The 14,931-nt window shown below is 44.5% G+C and overlaps 2 protein-coding genes across 2 annotated transcripts in view; both read right to left on the bottom strand.

Annotated features, from left to right (window-relative positions):
* The window catches only part of LOC133609878 (class I histocompatibility antigen, F10 alpha chain-like), an 8,910-nt gene extending 4,032 nt beyond the window's left edge, over positions 1–4,878 (bottom strand). The window contains exon 1 of the mRNA XM_072913573.1: positions 4,833–4,878. Within this exon, the coding sequence (XP_072769674.1) occupies positions 4,833–4,878 (46 nt within the window). The remainder of the gene's footprint in view (positions 1–4,832) is intronic.
* Positions 1–14,931, bottom strand: part of LOC133609138 (class I histocompatibility antigen, F10 alpha chain-like) — a 264,787-nt gene that overhangs the window by 154,976 nt on the left and 94,880 nt on the right. The gene's annotated exons all lie outside the window — the stretch shown is intronic.

Here is a 14,931-nt window from a genome sequence, read left to right as displayed (position 1 = left end):
CTGACACTTCCGTGGTTGAAGATTTCAGGAAGTCAGTGTTCCTTCTTACAAGCCTTGGAAAAATAAGTCTTTCAACAAGAAAAAACTGAAGCAAAAACAAATAACGGATTTCTCTGCTTCTAGAACTTTCTTGGAACACTTTGAATATTTTTTTGAGTGATGAAGAAAAAGGGAAAACAATAAAATATGTTTAAAAAGAACCAGAATGAAGTAATAAAGGGATGGAATAATATAAGAATGAATATAATTAATAAGTAATAGAAACTCTCAGAAGTCAAATAAGTGAAGGCACAAAGAGGATTGATGAATAATCATTTATAAAGTTATAAAAAGGACTTACCAGGCGTCACGCTGTGCATTTGCACGACCAGAAGAAAGAATAAAAACAAGTTCATGATGTCAGCACGAAACAAAAAGATGTTTGTCACTTTTAATCCCGCAGAGAAAGACAAAAGTGACGAACACTCGCTTGACTCGCAAACAGGACAAATGAAGCAGGAAATATCAAAGCTCTTTTAATAATGCTCCACCTGAGCCAATGAGGAGTCAGCATTCCATTTCGCGTCACCGTTACTAGGGAAGACCAAACGCTATTGTGAAGAGAAAAGTGGCAGCAGTCAACTAACAAGAAGTCTTCTACTGGACTCACTAGAGAGCGCCCCTTGTGGCCACGTCAGGTAAATGCTTGTGTGGCTTTTCGGGGAAATCACGTGACCTGACAAACAAAAGGTGTGTCAAGTTTGCCGCCAAACTTGGAAAGAAAAGAAAGAAAGGAATGAAGGTGAGATTTAGAGTTGAAAGTAATGACATCCAATCAGTGATGGTATTGTAGTCCTCTCAAGAAAGCATCAATACAAATAATGACTGATAAGACATAAAGTCGCTACTTCTTTTTATTTCCTCCATTATGTCTCCCAAGCCTCCTCTCTGAGCTGCCACCTTACCGTGGTAGAGGAGTTTGCGTGTCCCAATGATCCTAGGAGCTATGTTGTCCGGGGGTTTCTATGCCCCCTGGTAGGGTCTCCCAAGGCAAACTGGTCCTAGGTGAAGGATCAGACAAAGAGCAGCTCGAAGACCTCGATGAAGAACACAAACCAAGGACCCAGATTTCCCTCGCCCGGACGCGGGTCACTGGGGCCCCCCTCTGGAGCCAGGCCCGGAGGTGGGGCACGATGGCGAGCACCTGGTGGCCGGGCCTGTCCCCATGGGGCCCGGCCGGGCACAGCCCGAAGAGGCAACGTGGGTCCCCCCTCCAATGGGCTCACCACCCATAGCAGGGGCCATAGAGGTCGGGTGCAGTGTGAGCTGGGCGGCAACCGAGGGCAGGGCACTTGGCGGTCCGATCCTCGGCTACATAAGCTGGCTCTTGGGACATGGAACGTCACTTCGCTGGGGGGGAAGGAGCCTGAGCTAGTGCGTGAGGTGGAGAAGTTCCGGCTAGATATAGTCGGACTCACTTCGACGCACAGCAAGGGCTCTGGAACCACTTCTCTTGAGAGGGGATGGACTCTCTTCCACTCTGGCGTTGCCGGCAGTGAGAGGCGACGGGCTGGGGTGGCAATTCTTGTTGCCCCTTGGCTCAAAGCCTGCACGTTGGAGTTCAACCCGGTGGACGAGAGGGTAGCTTCCCTCCGCCTTCGGGTGGGGGGACGGGTCCTGACTGTTGTTTGCGTTTACGCGCCAAACAGCAGCTCAGAGTACCCACCCTTTTTGGATTCACTCGAGGGAGTACTGGAGAGTGCTCCCCCGGGTGATTCCCTCGTTCTACTGGGGGGCTTCAACGCTCATGTTGGCAGCGACAGCGAAACCTGGAGAGGTGTGATTGGGAAGAATGGCCGCCCGGATCTGAACCCGAGTGGTGTTCTGTTATTGGACTTTTGTGCTCGTCACAGATTGTCGATAACAAACACCATGTTCAAACATAAGGGTGTCCATATGTGCACTTGGCACCAGGACACCCTAGGCCGCAGTTTCATGATCGACTTTGTAGTTGTGTCATCGGATTTGCGGCCTCATGTTTTGGACACTCGGGTGAAGAGAGGGGCGGAGCTTTCTACCGATCACCACCTGGTGGTGAGTTGGCTGCGATGGTGGGGGAGGATGCCGGACAGACCTGGCAGGCCCAAACGCATTGTGAGGGTTTGCTGGGAACGCCTGGCAGAGTCTCCTGTCAGAGAGAGTTTCAATTCCCACCTCCGGAAGAACTTTGAACATGTCACGAGGGAGGTGCTGGACATTGAGTCCGAGTGGACAATGTTCCGTACCTCTATTGTCGAGGCGGCCGATTGGAGCTGTGGCCGCAAGGTAGTTGGTGCCTGTCGTGGCGGTAATCCTAGACCCCGTTGGTGGACGCCGGCGGTGAGGGATGCCGTCAGGCTGAAGAAGGAGTCCTATCGGGTTCTTTTGGCTCATGGGACTCCTGAGGCAGCAGACAGGTACCGACAGACCAAGCGGTGTGCGGCTTCAGCGGTCGCGGAGGCAAAAACTCGGACATGGGAGGAGTTCGGGGAGGCCATGGAAAAAGACTTCCGGACGGCTTCGAAGCAATTCTGGACCACCATCCGCCGCCTCAGGAAGGGGAAAAAGTGCAGTGTCAACACCGTGTATGGTGGGGATGGTGCTCTGCTGACCTCGACTGCGGATGTTGTGGATCGGTGGAGGGAATACTTCGAAGACCTCCTCAATCCTACCAGCACGTCTTCCTATAAGGAAGCAGGGCCTGGGGAATCTGTGGTGGGCTCTCCTATTTCTGGGGCTGAGGTTGCCGAGGTAGTTAAAAAGCTCTTCGGTGGCAAGGCCCCGGGGGTGGATGAGATCCGCCCGGAGTTCCTTAAGGCTCTGGATGTTGTGGGGCTGTCTTGGTTGACAAGACTCTGCAACATCGCGTGGACATCGGGGGCGGTACCTCTGGATTGGCAGACCGGGGTGGTGGTTCCTCTCTTTAAGAAGGGGAACCGGAGGGTGTGTTCCAACTATCGTGGGATCACACTCCTCAGCCTTCCCGGTAAGGTCTATTCAGGTGTACTGGAGAGGAGGCTACGCCGGATAGTCGAACCTCGGATTCAGGAGGAACAGTGTGGTTTTCGTCCTGGTCGTGGAACTGTGGACCAGCTCTATACTCTCGGCAGGGTCCTTGAGGGTGCATGGGAGTTTGCCCAACCAGTCTACATGTGCTTTGTGGACTTGGAGAAGGCATTCGACCGTGTACCCCGGGAAGTCCTGTGGGGAGTGCTCAGAGAGTATGGGGTAACGGACTGTCTTATTGTGGCAGTTCGCTCCCTGTAAAATCAGTGTCAGAGCTTGGTCCGCATTGCCGGCAGTAAGTCGGACACGTTTCCAGTGAGGGTTGGACTCCGCCAAGGCTGCCCTTTGTCACCGATTCTGTTCATAACCTTTATGGACAGAATTTCTAGGCGCAGTCAGGGCGTTGAGGGGATCTGGTTTGGTGGCTGCAGGATTAGGTCACTGCTATTTGCAGATGATGTGGTCCTGATGGCTTCCTCCGGCCAAGATCTTCAGCTCTCACTGGATCGGTTCGCAGCCGAGTGTGAAGCGACTGGGATGGGAATCAGCACCTCCAAGTCCGAGTCCATGATTCTCTCCCGTAAAAGGGTGGAGTGCCATCTCCGGGTTGGGGAGGAGATCTTGCCCCAAGTGGAGGAGTTCAAGTACCTCGGAGTCTTGTTCACGAGTGGAGGAAGAGTGGATCGTGAGATTGACATGCGGATCGGTGCGGCGTCTTCAGTAATGCGGACGCTGTATCGATCCGTTGTGGTGAAGAAGGAGCTGAGCCGGAAGGCAAAGCTCTCGATTTACCGGTCGATCTACGTTCCCATCCTCACCTATGGTCATGAGCTTTGGGTCATGACCGAAAGGACAAGATCACGGGTACAAGCGGCCGAAATGAGTTTCCTCCGCCGAGTGGCGGGGCTCTCCCTTAGAGATAGGGTGAGAAGCTCTGTCATTCGGGGGGAGCTCAAAGTAAAGCCGCTGCTCCTCCACATTGAGAGGAGCCAGATGAGGTGGTTCGGGCATCTGGTCAGGATGCCACCCGAACGCCTCCCTAGGAAGGTGTTTCGGGCACGTCCGACCGGTAGGAGGCCACGGGGAAGACCCAGGACACGCTGGGAAGACTATCTCTCCCGAGATTTATTTATTTATTTATTTTCACAAACAAAACATATTCTCCGTGGTTGACTTTCAAAATAATCAAAATAACTTATTTAGCGTGGCTTCAATATAATTTAGCGTGGCTTCCAAATAGTTTAGCGTGGCTTCCAAATAGTTTAGCGGTAAACAAACTGTTTCACTCCTCACTCCTTCAACATGATAGACAGACAAAGGGCACCCAGCTGTCCCGTCTTCTTAATTATAGGAGGAGGAAGTGGCTCACCAGTAGGAGCGTGAGCAGCTGAAAACAATCAGTCAATCACAATGAAATCTAAAACATCCAATAATTCATCAACATCATTATTGACATTATTTGATTTCATTGTCAAAACAATTAATAAATAAATAATATAGATAGGCTCCAACATCCCGGCCCCTAATTGTGTGCTTTAGCAAAACAATTACATAAATAATTATATTCAAAAGGAGCCATAATAGAACAATACAATCTAAACAATTATGTTCTTCAAATTCAAAATTAATTAAGTTACTTGAGTTATTGGTCAAGTCTCTTCAAAGTCCATAGTCATATCTGAAGCGGTCATTGAGTCATCGAGGCTGGAGAACCGAATCCCCCTCAGTCCATCAAGCTGCTTCCATTAGCAGGCAGAGTTCATCTATTGGTCGTTGAACCGTGTTGGTCTTGGTTTTAACCAAAACACTTCTCACAAAGCCTTTGGCATCTGGAAATGTCTTTACTTGTTCCATGGTCTTAGATCTATGGTCTTGTTATGTGTTTCCTTGTTCCATGGTCCATGGTGTTGTTATATGTTTCCTTGTTCCATGGTCTTGTCCTTGGTGGAGTCCTTGATTTTCTTATTTTTCTCCTTTTCGATTGTTCTGTGCACGTCTTCGCCATCTCCTTTTGTGCCGTATGGGAATGTGTAAGGATCAGCCTCTAAGGGCATTGGCTCTTTATCAAAAGGTAAGCTTCCCCTTCGACCGTACAGGTCTCTGAGTTCCTCTGTTTTGTCACGTTTGTCTCCTTTGTCCTTCTTGACCTTTTCTTTATCTTTGTCATGGCCTTTTTTGGAACAAGAAGAGGAGGAATGCCGATGTCTTTCTTTCTCTCTGAACTTATCCTGAGGTGTGACTTTGTCTTTATCCCGGAAAGGCAGTGGCAGAGGATCGTGACCATCTTTAAGAAACATTGAACTTGAGGCGATCTCCATAGAACAGTTATCTTCAACTGACATCTCATTTTTCTCCTCAAATATTTTCTCAGAGAAATCCTGGTTATATTGTCTGATGAGGAGGTCCTTCAGCTCAAATACTGAGATTCTGTTAGTTGACACTGCAATGGGCCCAGCATGTTCTGTAGCACTGCAACTGAGTGGTCCAGTTACCACCCATCCCAGTATGGTTTGGACTGCATATGGTCCATTCTTTTGACTGTTTATTATATTCCACGGCTCCATTGCTTGAGGAACATCAGTCCCAATAAGAAGCTCAATGTCGGCCTCAATTTCCTTTAAGTCAATGCCACCAAGATATGACCACCTCTTCAAGTCAGCCTTTGTGATGATGTTTTTCTTTGAGACAGGTATCTTGCTCTGTGTATACACTTTCGGCAGGTCCAGTGATGTGAACCCTTCCAAGTCTCCAACCTCCAGTCCTCTGACCTCATAGGTCTTCGCAGGCGTTTCCTGTCCAATTGTTCGCAAAATAATTTCTGTTTTGCGTCCTTTCACCTTTAGTTGGTTCATTAGATTCTCCGTGCAAAATGTTGCCGTGCTGCCTGGATCGAGGAAGGCGTAGGTCTGAACATACCTGTTCCCTTTTCCCGCCTTAACTCTGACTGGCACGATTGCAAGTGCACAGTCTTTCCCGGCCCCGGTTGCATCACCGGCTGAAACAAGAGCAATGCTTATAGGGGTTTCTTCTGTCTCAGCAGTGGGCTGTGCTTGATTTTCCTGTCTTGGGCCTTTTTGACTTGGAATATGAAGTACAGTAGGATGTTGCATTTTGCAAACATGACACATTAATCTTCTTTTACAATTTTTGCTTAAATGACCTTTTAGTAGGCAACCAAAACAATATCCATGCCTTCTCAAAAAGTCAACCTTGTTGTCATGTGACTGTGTTTTGAATTGTGAGCAGTCAATCAGAGCATGTTTGCCATGACAATATCCACATGAAGGGATGATACCACTGGGTGTGGCTTGAGCAGGTTGTTGTGGAACAGATGATTGTTTTACAGTGCATGCTGCTGGCTCTGTATTCACAGCTACTGAAGTAGCAAAGCTGCTTTTTCTTTGGCTGATTGGTTTTAGTTCACTTGTGCTTCTTGGGAGAGGCCTTTTCGTTGTTAATTGGTCCTGAATGTCTCCAAACAACGGATCCAAAAGCATCTTAGCATGGTTTTCCACAAAATCCACAAAGTTGTTGAATCTGATTCTCCTGCCGGTTCTCTGTTGTGTCTCATAAGCTGTGCTTCGCCACTTTTCTCTGAGTTTGTAGGGTAGTTTGGATGTAATTAGCCTTAGGTTCGATGGGATATCAAGTTCCTCCAAATACTGTAAATCTTGCATTACATTACAGCATCCTCTCAAATACATTGCATATGCATGCAGCATTTTCCCATCTTCAGCTTTAATCGCTGTCCAATTCAAGGCTTTTTCCGAGTAAGCTCCTGAAATTTTCATCTCATTTCCAAAATGTTCTTTTAAGAGGCGCCTTGCTTCATAATAGCCCCTACTGGCTTCCATGTGCAAACAGCTGCGAACCAAGTCTCTTGGCAAACCAGAGGTAAACTGCTCAAGGTAGTAGAGTCGGTCTTGATTATTGTCAGTCTAGTCTTCAATCAAGTGTTCAAATGCATGGATGAAAGACTGATATGCCAGTGGGTTACCATCAAACACCGAAATCTCTCTTGCTGGTAGTAGAGACAGTTTTTGCTGTGAGACAATGAGTTTTGCGATGTCACTTTGTCTTTGAATAACCATTTCCAAGTTATCATGAGCAGCATTAATAACCGCATTATCTTGTGCAGAGTGATTTATTATTTGAGTCCGATTTACACTCTGGGTCTTGTGTCCTTCAGTTGCATTTTTGTTTTGAGGTTTATTTAGATCTTTTGATGTGTTGGTGTTCCTTTTAAGTAGAGGTCTGTGGAGACTTAAGATGGTTTGGTGAAGTGGGGTCTTGGGTATTGCACCAAACTCTATAAAGTCCACGTTGCTCTCCATAGTTTCTGTATCATGGTGAGAATCATAATACTCAGTCATGCCATCACCTGGAGGTTCCTGAGCCACATCATGGCTTTCATGAAATAAATCACTTTGAAGGATTTCAATTTTAGCAGTTGATGCTGCGAGGTCTGCTTCCAACTCCATTTGCTCCATCTTTGCTTTAAGGTTTGTTTCCTCCAGTTGCAAGGTGTGTTTTTCCTTCAGTGCAGCAGCTCGAGCCATTGTAGCAGCTTGTTCCGCTTTGGCCTTTTTTAATTCTGAGGATACTGAGGAAGATCTGGAGGCTTTTGATCCAGTGGCAGACTTTGATTTGTGAGATACATTTGATATGCTGTCCAGTGGTCCAACTTTTGATTGTGCAATTTCTTTTTTCCATGTTTCAACATCTTTCATGAAATAATTCAAATTTATTATTCTGGGTTCATACCAGTCATAATAATCATTTTCTTTTTCCTCTTCTGAAAATAGTTCTTGCACAAAGTTGTGAGCATTTTTAAATTCATTCACAGCTCCTTTAAACACTTCAAATTCATCATTGACTTTATCAGCATTCCTAACATCAGTCATCAAAGTCTTTATTTCATTTAGCCTCCTCGTGCACGCGCCCAGTCTGCCTCTGCGCGAAGCAATGCGCGTTCTCAGCATGTCCTCGTGTTCAGCTGCCGTCTCAGGTGTGCCAGACATCATTCCAGATAAACACACAGTTCAATTTAATGTCCACTTATTTCATTCTTAAATGTCCTTCCAACATCCTGTTTTATTGCATTTCACATCCACAATCTGCAACTTTCCTTTCCATAGCGTTCGTATGATTACAGCGCAGCGGCGCGTTCATTCATTCATGACGTCATCAGCTGATTTTACTCACGGCCCGCCGACTGCTTGCTGTCCTCGGTGCAGAGCGATCTTGGTTGGTCTTTTGGGTCTTCAGTGAAGTTTGTTTACTTGTTACGCCTACTCTTGCCTTCCAAAAAGTTCGAAAAAATAAAAATAAAGTAATGCAGAGTATAGTCTTGAGGAGGAGGTGTTTGACTCACTAAATTCCTTAATAAGCACTCGCGGAGATATGTCGAGATTCCAAATTATCATAATTTATTTTCACAAACAAAACATATTCTCCGTGGTTGACTTTCAAAATAATCAAAATAACTTATTTAGCGTGGCTTCAATATAATTTAGCGTGGCTTCCAAATAGTTTAGCGTGGCTTCCAAATAGTTTAGCGGTAAACAAACTGTTTCACTCCTCACTCCTTCAACATGATAAGACAGACAAAGGGCACCCAGCTGTCCCGTCTTCTTAATTATAGGAGGAGGAAGTGGCTCACCAGTAGGAGCGTGAGTAGCTGAAAACAATCAGTCAATCACAATGAAATCTAAAACATCCAATAATTCATCAACATCATTATTGACATTATTTGATTTCATTGTCAAAACAATTAATAAATAAATAATATAGATAGGCTCCAACAGACTGGCTGTGGCCAAAGTGCTGAATCGTGGGGGAAAAGTGTGAGGCAGACGCTTCTGCTGGCACAATATCAAAGAAAGTGAAAGTGAAATTAGACACGATGAAGCCAAACATTGACTGCATGCTTGTTTCTAAACGCAGCGACCGTCACGAAAGATAAAGATGGTTTCTTATGACAAATAAATCATTTTTATTATGTTTTGACTTTTATTTTGTCATAGATGTCAAAAGTGAACACACTTATCCACATAGGTGAGTAGTAACCCGTTACATTTACTTAGATAAGAAACACAACTTTTACTTTGCTATACAACATTGTTACATTTATTGATATCATAGTTATTTATCATCTATTTAATATTGCTTGTCAAGGCCCTTGCTGGGAATTGTGGTCCCTCTGAAAGAGTATCTTTGTGGGCCCCTCTACTCCATTCATTGCCACCTTCAATCTTTGTCTTTTTTACTCTTCTTGACAGTGCCTGGCGTCATGCACCCAATTTGTTTCATTTTCTTTCATGATGAACCCTTAACAAGTCAGAGTATTATTATGTAAATGCTGTATTATTATTCAATGACACATTTTACAAGAGCACATGAAACACATCATGATAAGGTAACTAAGGTCATGATTCAGTAATTATTAAGAACAATGTTTCTTACTGAGTAGAAGTTGAATGTGTCACAATACAATTGTGTGTAACACACATGCACAGTCACATCCTTGCTCTACAATCAACTGGCGACTGTTTTTTGTAATGAACTAGTGACTTGTCCAGAGTGTAGCACAGCCAGGTGACAGCTAACGTAGGCTCCAGAGCAGTGGTTCTTAACCTTGTTGGAGGTACTGAACCCCACCAGTTTCATAAGCGCATTCACCGAACCCTTCTTTAGTGAAAAAAATTAAATAAATAATTCTTAATTTAATCTTAATATATAACTATTAATCATGAAATGATGTTATTATATTAAAGAAATACTAATAAAGATATATTTTACAAACAGAAAGTTACAGGAATGTACACATGATGTTTACATCTCATTGTGCAACATGTGAATGTTTTAGTGGGAACTAAATGCGATATCGGAAAGGGGTACAAATTATTTCCAAAGCAGGACCCCCACCCAGACATACAACACTAGTACACAGCTCATGAACAACAATATGTTGTGTTACTGTCATTGTAAGTGGGCCAAAACACTTATTTTAGAAATTAATCCCATGGAAATGACTTCTGTCATTTGATTATAATAATAAAACATTGAACTTGGTATTTAGTCAGGTTTGGGACAGGTGTGTTCCTGGTGTGGCCTCAGTGTGCACATCTAAGTTAAAGTACCAATGATTGTCACACACTAGGTGTGGTGAAATTTGTCCTATGCATTTGACCCATCAAATGTTTGTTCAGCCCCTGGGAGGTGAGGGGAGCAGTGAGCAGCAGCGGTGCCGCACTCGGGAATCATTTTTGGTGATTTAACCCCCAATTCCAGCCCTTGATACTGAGTGCCAAGCAGGGAGGTAATGGCTCCCATTTTTATAGTCTTTGGTATGACTCGGCCGGGGTTTGAACTCACAACCTACCCATCTCAGGGCGGACACTCTAACCACTAGGCCACTGAGTAGGTCCACGCATATGGAAAATTAGAGGGAACATTGTTTGGGGGTATCCATAATAAGCCAATAGGGAGAAGTTTTTATTTACATGATGAGTCGGGTGTGTCCTGACCTCCGCGGTGGAGGCTCCGCCAAACTCCTGAGGCCGACTCACCGAACCCTTAGGGTTCGATCGAACCCAGGTTAAGAACCACTGGTCCAGAGTCCAGCCTGCGCCCTGTCAAAGCTCATTCTACACACATTATTGTATGAACAAGTAGACTCATTGTTTCACTACTTTAACTCTCTCACTATTCTCAGAAAAAAAGTTTTTAATGTTACAAACCACACAAAACAAGTCAAATGTTGAATTATAATAATCAATTAACAGCAGTCATTTTTATTATAATATTTTGTAGTATAAATGGTATGAAAAATATCTTGTTTTCATGAGCTGTACAAGATGGCGCCGCTGTAGTGGCTGCTGGTGGCAGGAGCTCTATGCTCTTGTGTCATCCTTTTGTGTTCCGGATGTTTCCCTCTTCTTTTCATGTGGGCTTGTTTTTGCCTTTTGGGGCTGTGTGACAAGGGGTGGCACTTTCATGACTTCTGCGGTGCTTTTTTGTGAACTCCTGGATCTGCCTCCCGGGAGCCTTTTGGCCATGGAGACCAGCTGCTGGGTCTCTGCCACACCAGAGTCCGTTTGGAGAGACTGGAGGAGATGTGGATGAAGAGACATGGCTGCGGAGCTGGTGCTGAGCACCGGGAAGGACAAACTTCACAGTGTCTTGGCTGAATGAGCAGGTATCGGACACCTCGGTCTCCCTGGACGTATCCTCGCTCATCCATGCAGACCAGGACACTGGCTGAGAGTTAGTGGGCGGCCGAGGGTGGAGTCGGCTCTCTTGGTTGCTTTGTTGGGTCTGCTCCTGTCTCTGGCCATGCTCCGCCCACCCCAGCAGACGATGTGTAGAACACCACAGAGTGTATATGTTTGTTTTTTGTTGTTGTTGTTTTACTTTTGATGCTGTGTGTAGAAGTGGCTGGTTGCATCAGCTCTGCTCTTTTAATGTCTTTAATGTCCTTTGTGGTCTTTGATGTTTCCCTCTTACACACATGCTTATGGGTGCTATGGCTATGAGGTTTTTTCCCATTGGCCTCAGTCTGGACCCCCTCTCCAGGGGCCCAGGTTTACACTGAATTTTTTTTTTCTCAACCCCAGCGTTTACCTGTTTCTCACATTTTTTTTAAGAGGCGCCGGAAGTTGGCAGACCCGTCAGTGATCCTGTTCTGTCTCCCTGTAATGTTTGATCCTGTTCTGTCTCCCTGTAATGTTTGTTTGCTCCTGAATGGGATTGTGCTGAAAATCTGTATTTCCCCTCAGGGATTATTAAAGTCATTCTGATTGTGATTCTGTATGTGGTATGTCTGGGTGGGTGTCCTACTGTGTAGAATTTGAGACATGTAAACCTTTCAGAGATCACATTTTGTTCCCCTTCAAACATTCACATTTTTCACAATGAGATCTGTGCTGTTGCACAAGCATGGGATAAAGTGTGTAACTTTTTGTCTGTAAAATACATCATTGCAGTTTTTTTTATTAGCATGTATGTAATCTAGGAACAACATTTCATAATTAATATCCAAAACCCCAAACCAGTGAAGTTGTCACAATGTGTAATTCCTATAAAAAAAACAGAATACAATAATTTGCAAATCCTGTTCAACTTATATTCAATTGAATAGACTTTCAAATAGATTTTCAATGGGAGACAGGTCTGGACTACAGGCAGGCCAGTCTAGTACCCGCACTCTTTTACTATGAAGCCACACTGTTGTAACACGTGGCTTGGCATTGTCTTGCTGAAATAAGCAGGGGCGTCCATGATAACGTTGCTTGGATGGCAACATGTGTTGCTCCAAAACTTGTATGTACCTTTCAGCATTAATGGTGCCTTCACATATGTGTAAGTTACCCATGCCTTGGGCACTAATACAACCCCATATCATCACACATGCTGGCTTTTGAACTTTGCACCTAGAACAATCCGAATGGTTCTTTTCCTCTTTGTTCCGGAGGACACAACGCCCACAGTTTTCAAAAACAATTTGAAATGTGGACTCGTCAGACCACAGAACACTTTTAGACTTTGCATCAGTCCATCTTAGATGAGCCCGGGCCCAGCGAAGCAGGCGGTGTTTCTGGGTGTTGTTGATAGATGGCTTTTGCTTTGCATTATAGAGTTTTAACTATACAGATGTAGCGACCAACTGTAGTTACTGACAGTGGTTTTCTGAAGTGTTCCTGAGCCCATGTGGTGATATCCTTTACACACTGATGTGGCTTTTTGATGCAGTACCACCTGAGGGATCGAAGGTCACGGGGATTCAATGTTGGTTTTCAGCCTTGCTGCTTACGTGCAGTGATTTCTCCAGATTCTCTGAGTCTTTTGATGATATTACGGAGCGTAGATGTTGAAATCCCTAAATTCCTTGCAATAGCTGGTTGAGAAATATTGTTCTTAAACAATTTGTTCAGGCATTTGTTGACAAAGTGGTGACCCCGTCCTTGTTTGTGAATGACTGAGCATTTCATGGAAGTGTCACGACCAGAACAGGACTCTGAACACAGATGCAGGATTTGAAGACAATATATTTATTTGGACAAGGGAAGGGGTCCAAAACAGGAGAAACAAACAGGCTATAAAAACACAACTGACCTGAGCTCTAAACTAACAAAAATATCAATAACTCAAAAACGCTCCGTCTACGGAGGGAAAAAGGGGCTATGAACAAAAAACTACTATGTATAACAAAAGCCGCTCCAATGGAGGTGATGCTAGGAAGCTATTCTTACCTGAGAAAACTTACAAATCAAAATACTCCCATGGATCCAAAAAAGATACAAGAAACGTGGCTGTGGCTGTGGACAATGCTATGGCAAGGGACCGCTGGAGGTACGCACATGAAGTAACGAGACACTCTGGCACAAGACAAGAGGAGGACGAGACATTTATACACATGAGGGAGTGTGACACAGGTGGGAACAATCAGGCAACCAGGAGAGACTTCAGACCAGTGAAACAGGAGGAAAGGCAAGTGACCTGAAACGAGAGGGAGAGTTAATCTTTCAAAATAAAACAGGAAATGGCAAGACGACATGACAACAGATGAAACCCAGACAAGACTTCACCCAGGTGTGACAGGAAGCTGCTTTTATACCCAATCATGGCACCCACCTGTTCCCAATTAGCCTGTTCACCTGTGGGATGTTCCAAATAAGTGTTTAAACATTCCTCAACTTTCTCAGTTTTCCAGTTTGAACGTTAAATATCTTGTCTTTGCAGTCTATTCAATTGAATATAAGTTGAAAAGGATTTGTTGTATTCTCTTTTTATTTACCATTTACACAACGAGACAACTTCACTGCTTTTGGGGTTTGTATATAGAAAAAAAGAACATTAAAAAATAATAGTCCACAAAAATGTATCAATCCATTTTTTTTAAAATTAGCCCCTTAAGTCGTTTAGCAGCTATAAAATGATGTTGCTGAAAAGAGGATATGTGTCAAATGTGTGTGTGTGGAGCACAAGCACTGATCCTGCAGCCGTGTGTGGAAGTGTCAGTGTGCACACTTACTAAATAAAAGCTAAATAGTGCTGGCACCACAGCGATGAGTGTTGATGATGTCATGTCTGTTGATCATGTTTTGTTTGGCCATGTGCTGTTTGTTTTTTTTGACTCTTTTTAGTTCCTGGTTGCACTTCCTCGTTTGTTTGTTACCTTGACAACCATTAGTGTCACCTGTTTCACGTTTTGGACTCATGCACCTGATTCATTTGAACTCACGCACCTGTTTTCAATCACCACATGACTATTTAAGCCTGTCATTTTCTGTTGGTCTGCCTGGCGACATCACATTCATGCTCTGCACTCTTGACACGCTGCTTACTCTGTCCAGGTCATAGTTCATGCTGCTCTTTTCTTGCCACGTAAGTTTTTTGTTTATTCAAGCCACTGTTTTGTACCTCCGCTGTGAGCGCCTTTTGTTTGTTCCTTTTTTTCCATAGTTCTGCCTTTGTGCTAGTTTTGTTTTATTAGCCAAGTTTGTTCCCCGCCTTGTGGGCGCCTTTTGTTTATACTTTTTATAGTCTATTATTAAATCATGTATTTACCTTCACGCCATGTCCGGTCCAAATCCTTTGCACCATGGGAAAACAAACCACGCCAAAGTCCAAGTCTTGACAGATAAATCATATTGGGCGTGATAAATCATTATATTGGCATTTTCTCCCAGTATCGTGGCTGTTTTAATGATCAGCATATATTCTGCATATTATTTTGCATATTCTGCTCACTTAAGAGACGCCATCCACTTTGCACAGGTTTAGTAGATCAGCTCTGCGTGTGCCATCAGGTTTGCACCTGTTTTAGTACACGCACACATTTAACAAATCAGGCCCTGTGAGTCCAACTCCATCCTGGAGAAGAGGATTGTACTTTGTCACACC

This window comes from Nerophis lumbriciformis, linkage group LG07 (genome assembly GCF_033978685.3).
Source record: "Nerophis lumbriciformis linkage group LG07, RoL_Nlum_v2.1, whole genome shotgun sequence".
Taxonomy (NCBI): Eukaryota; Metazoa; Chordata; class Actinopteri; order Syngnathiformes; family Syngnathidae; genus Nerophis; species Nerophis lumbriciformis.
This window is presented reverse-complemented; position numbering and strand designations above follow the sequence as displayed.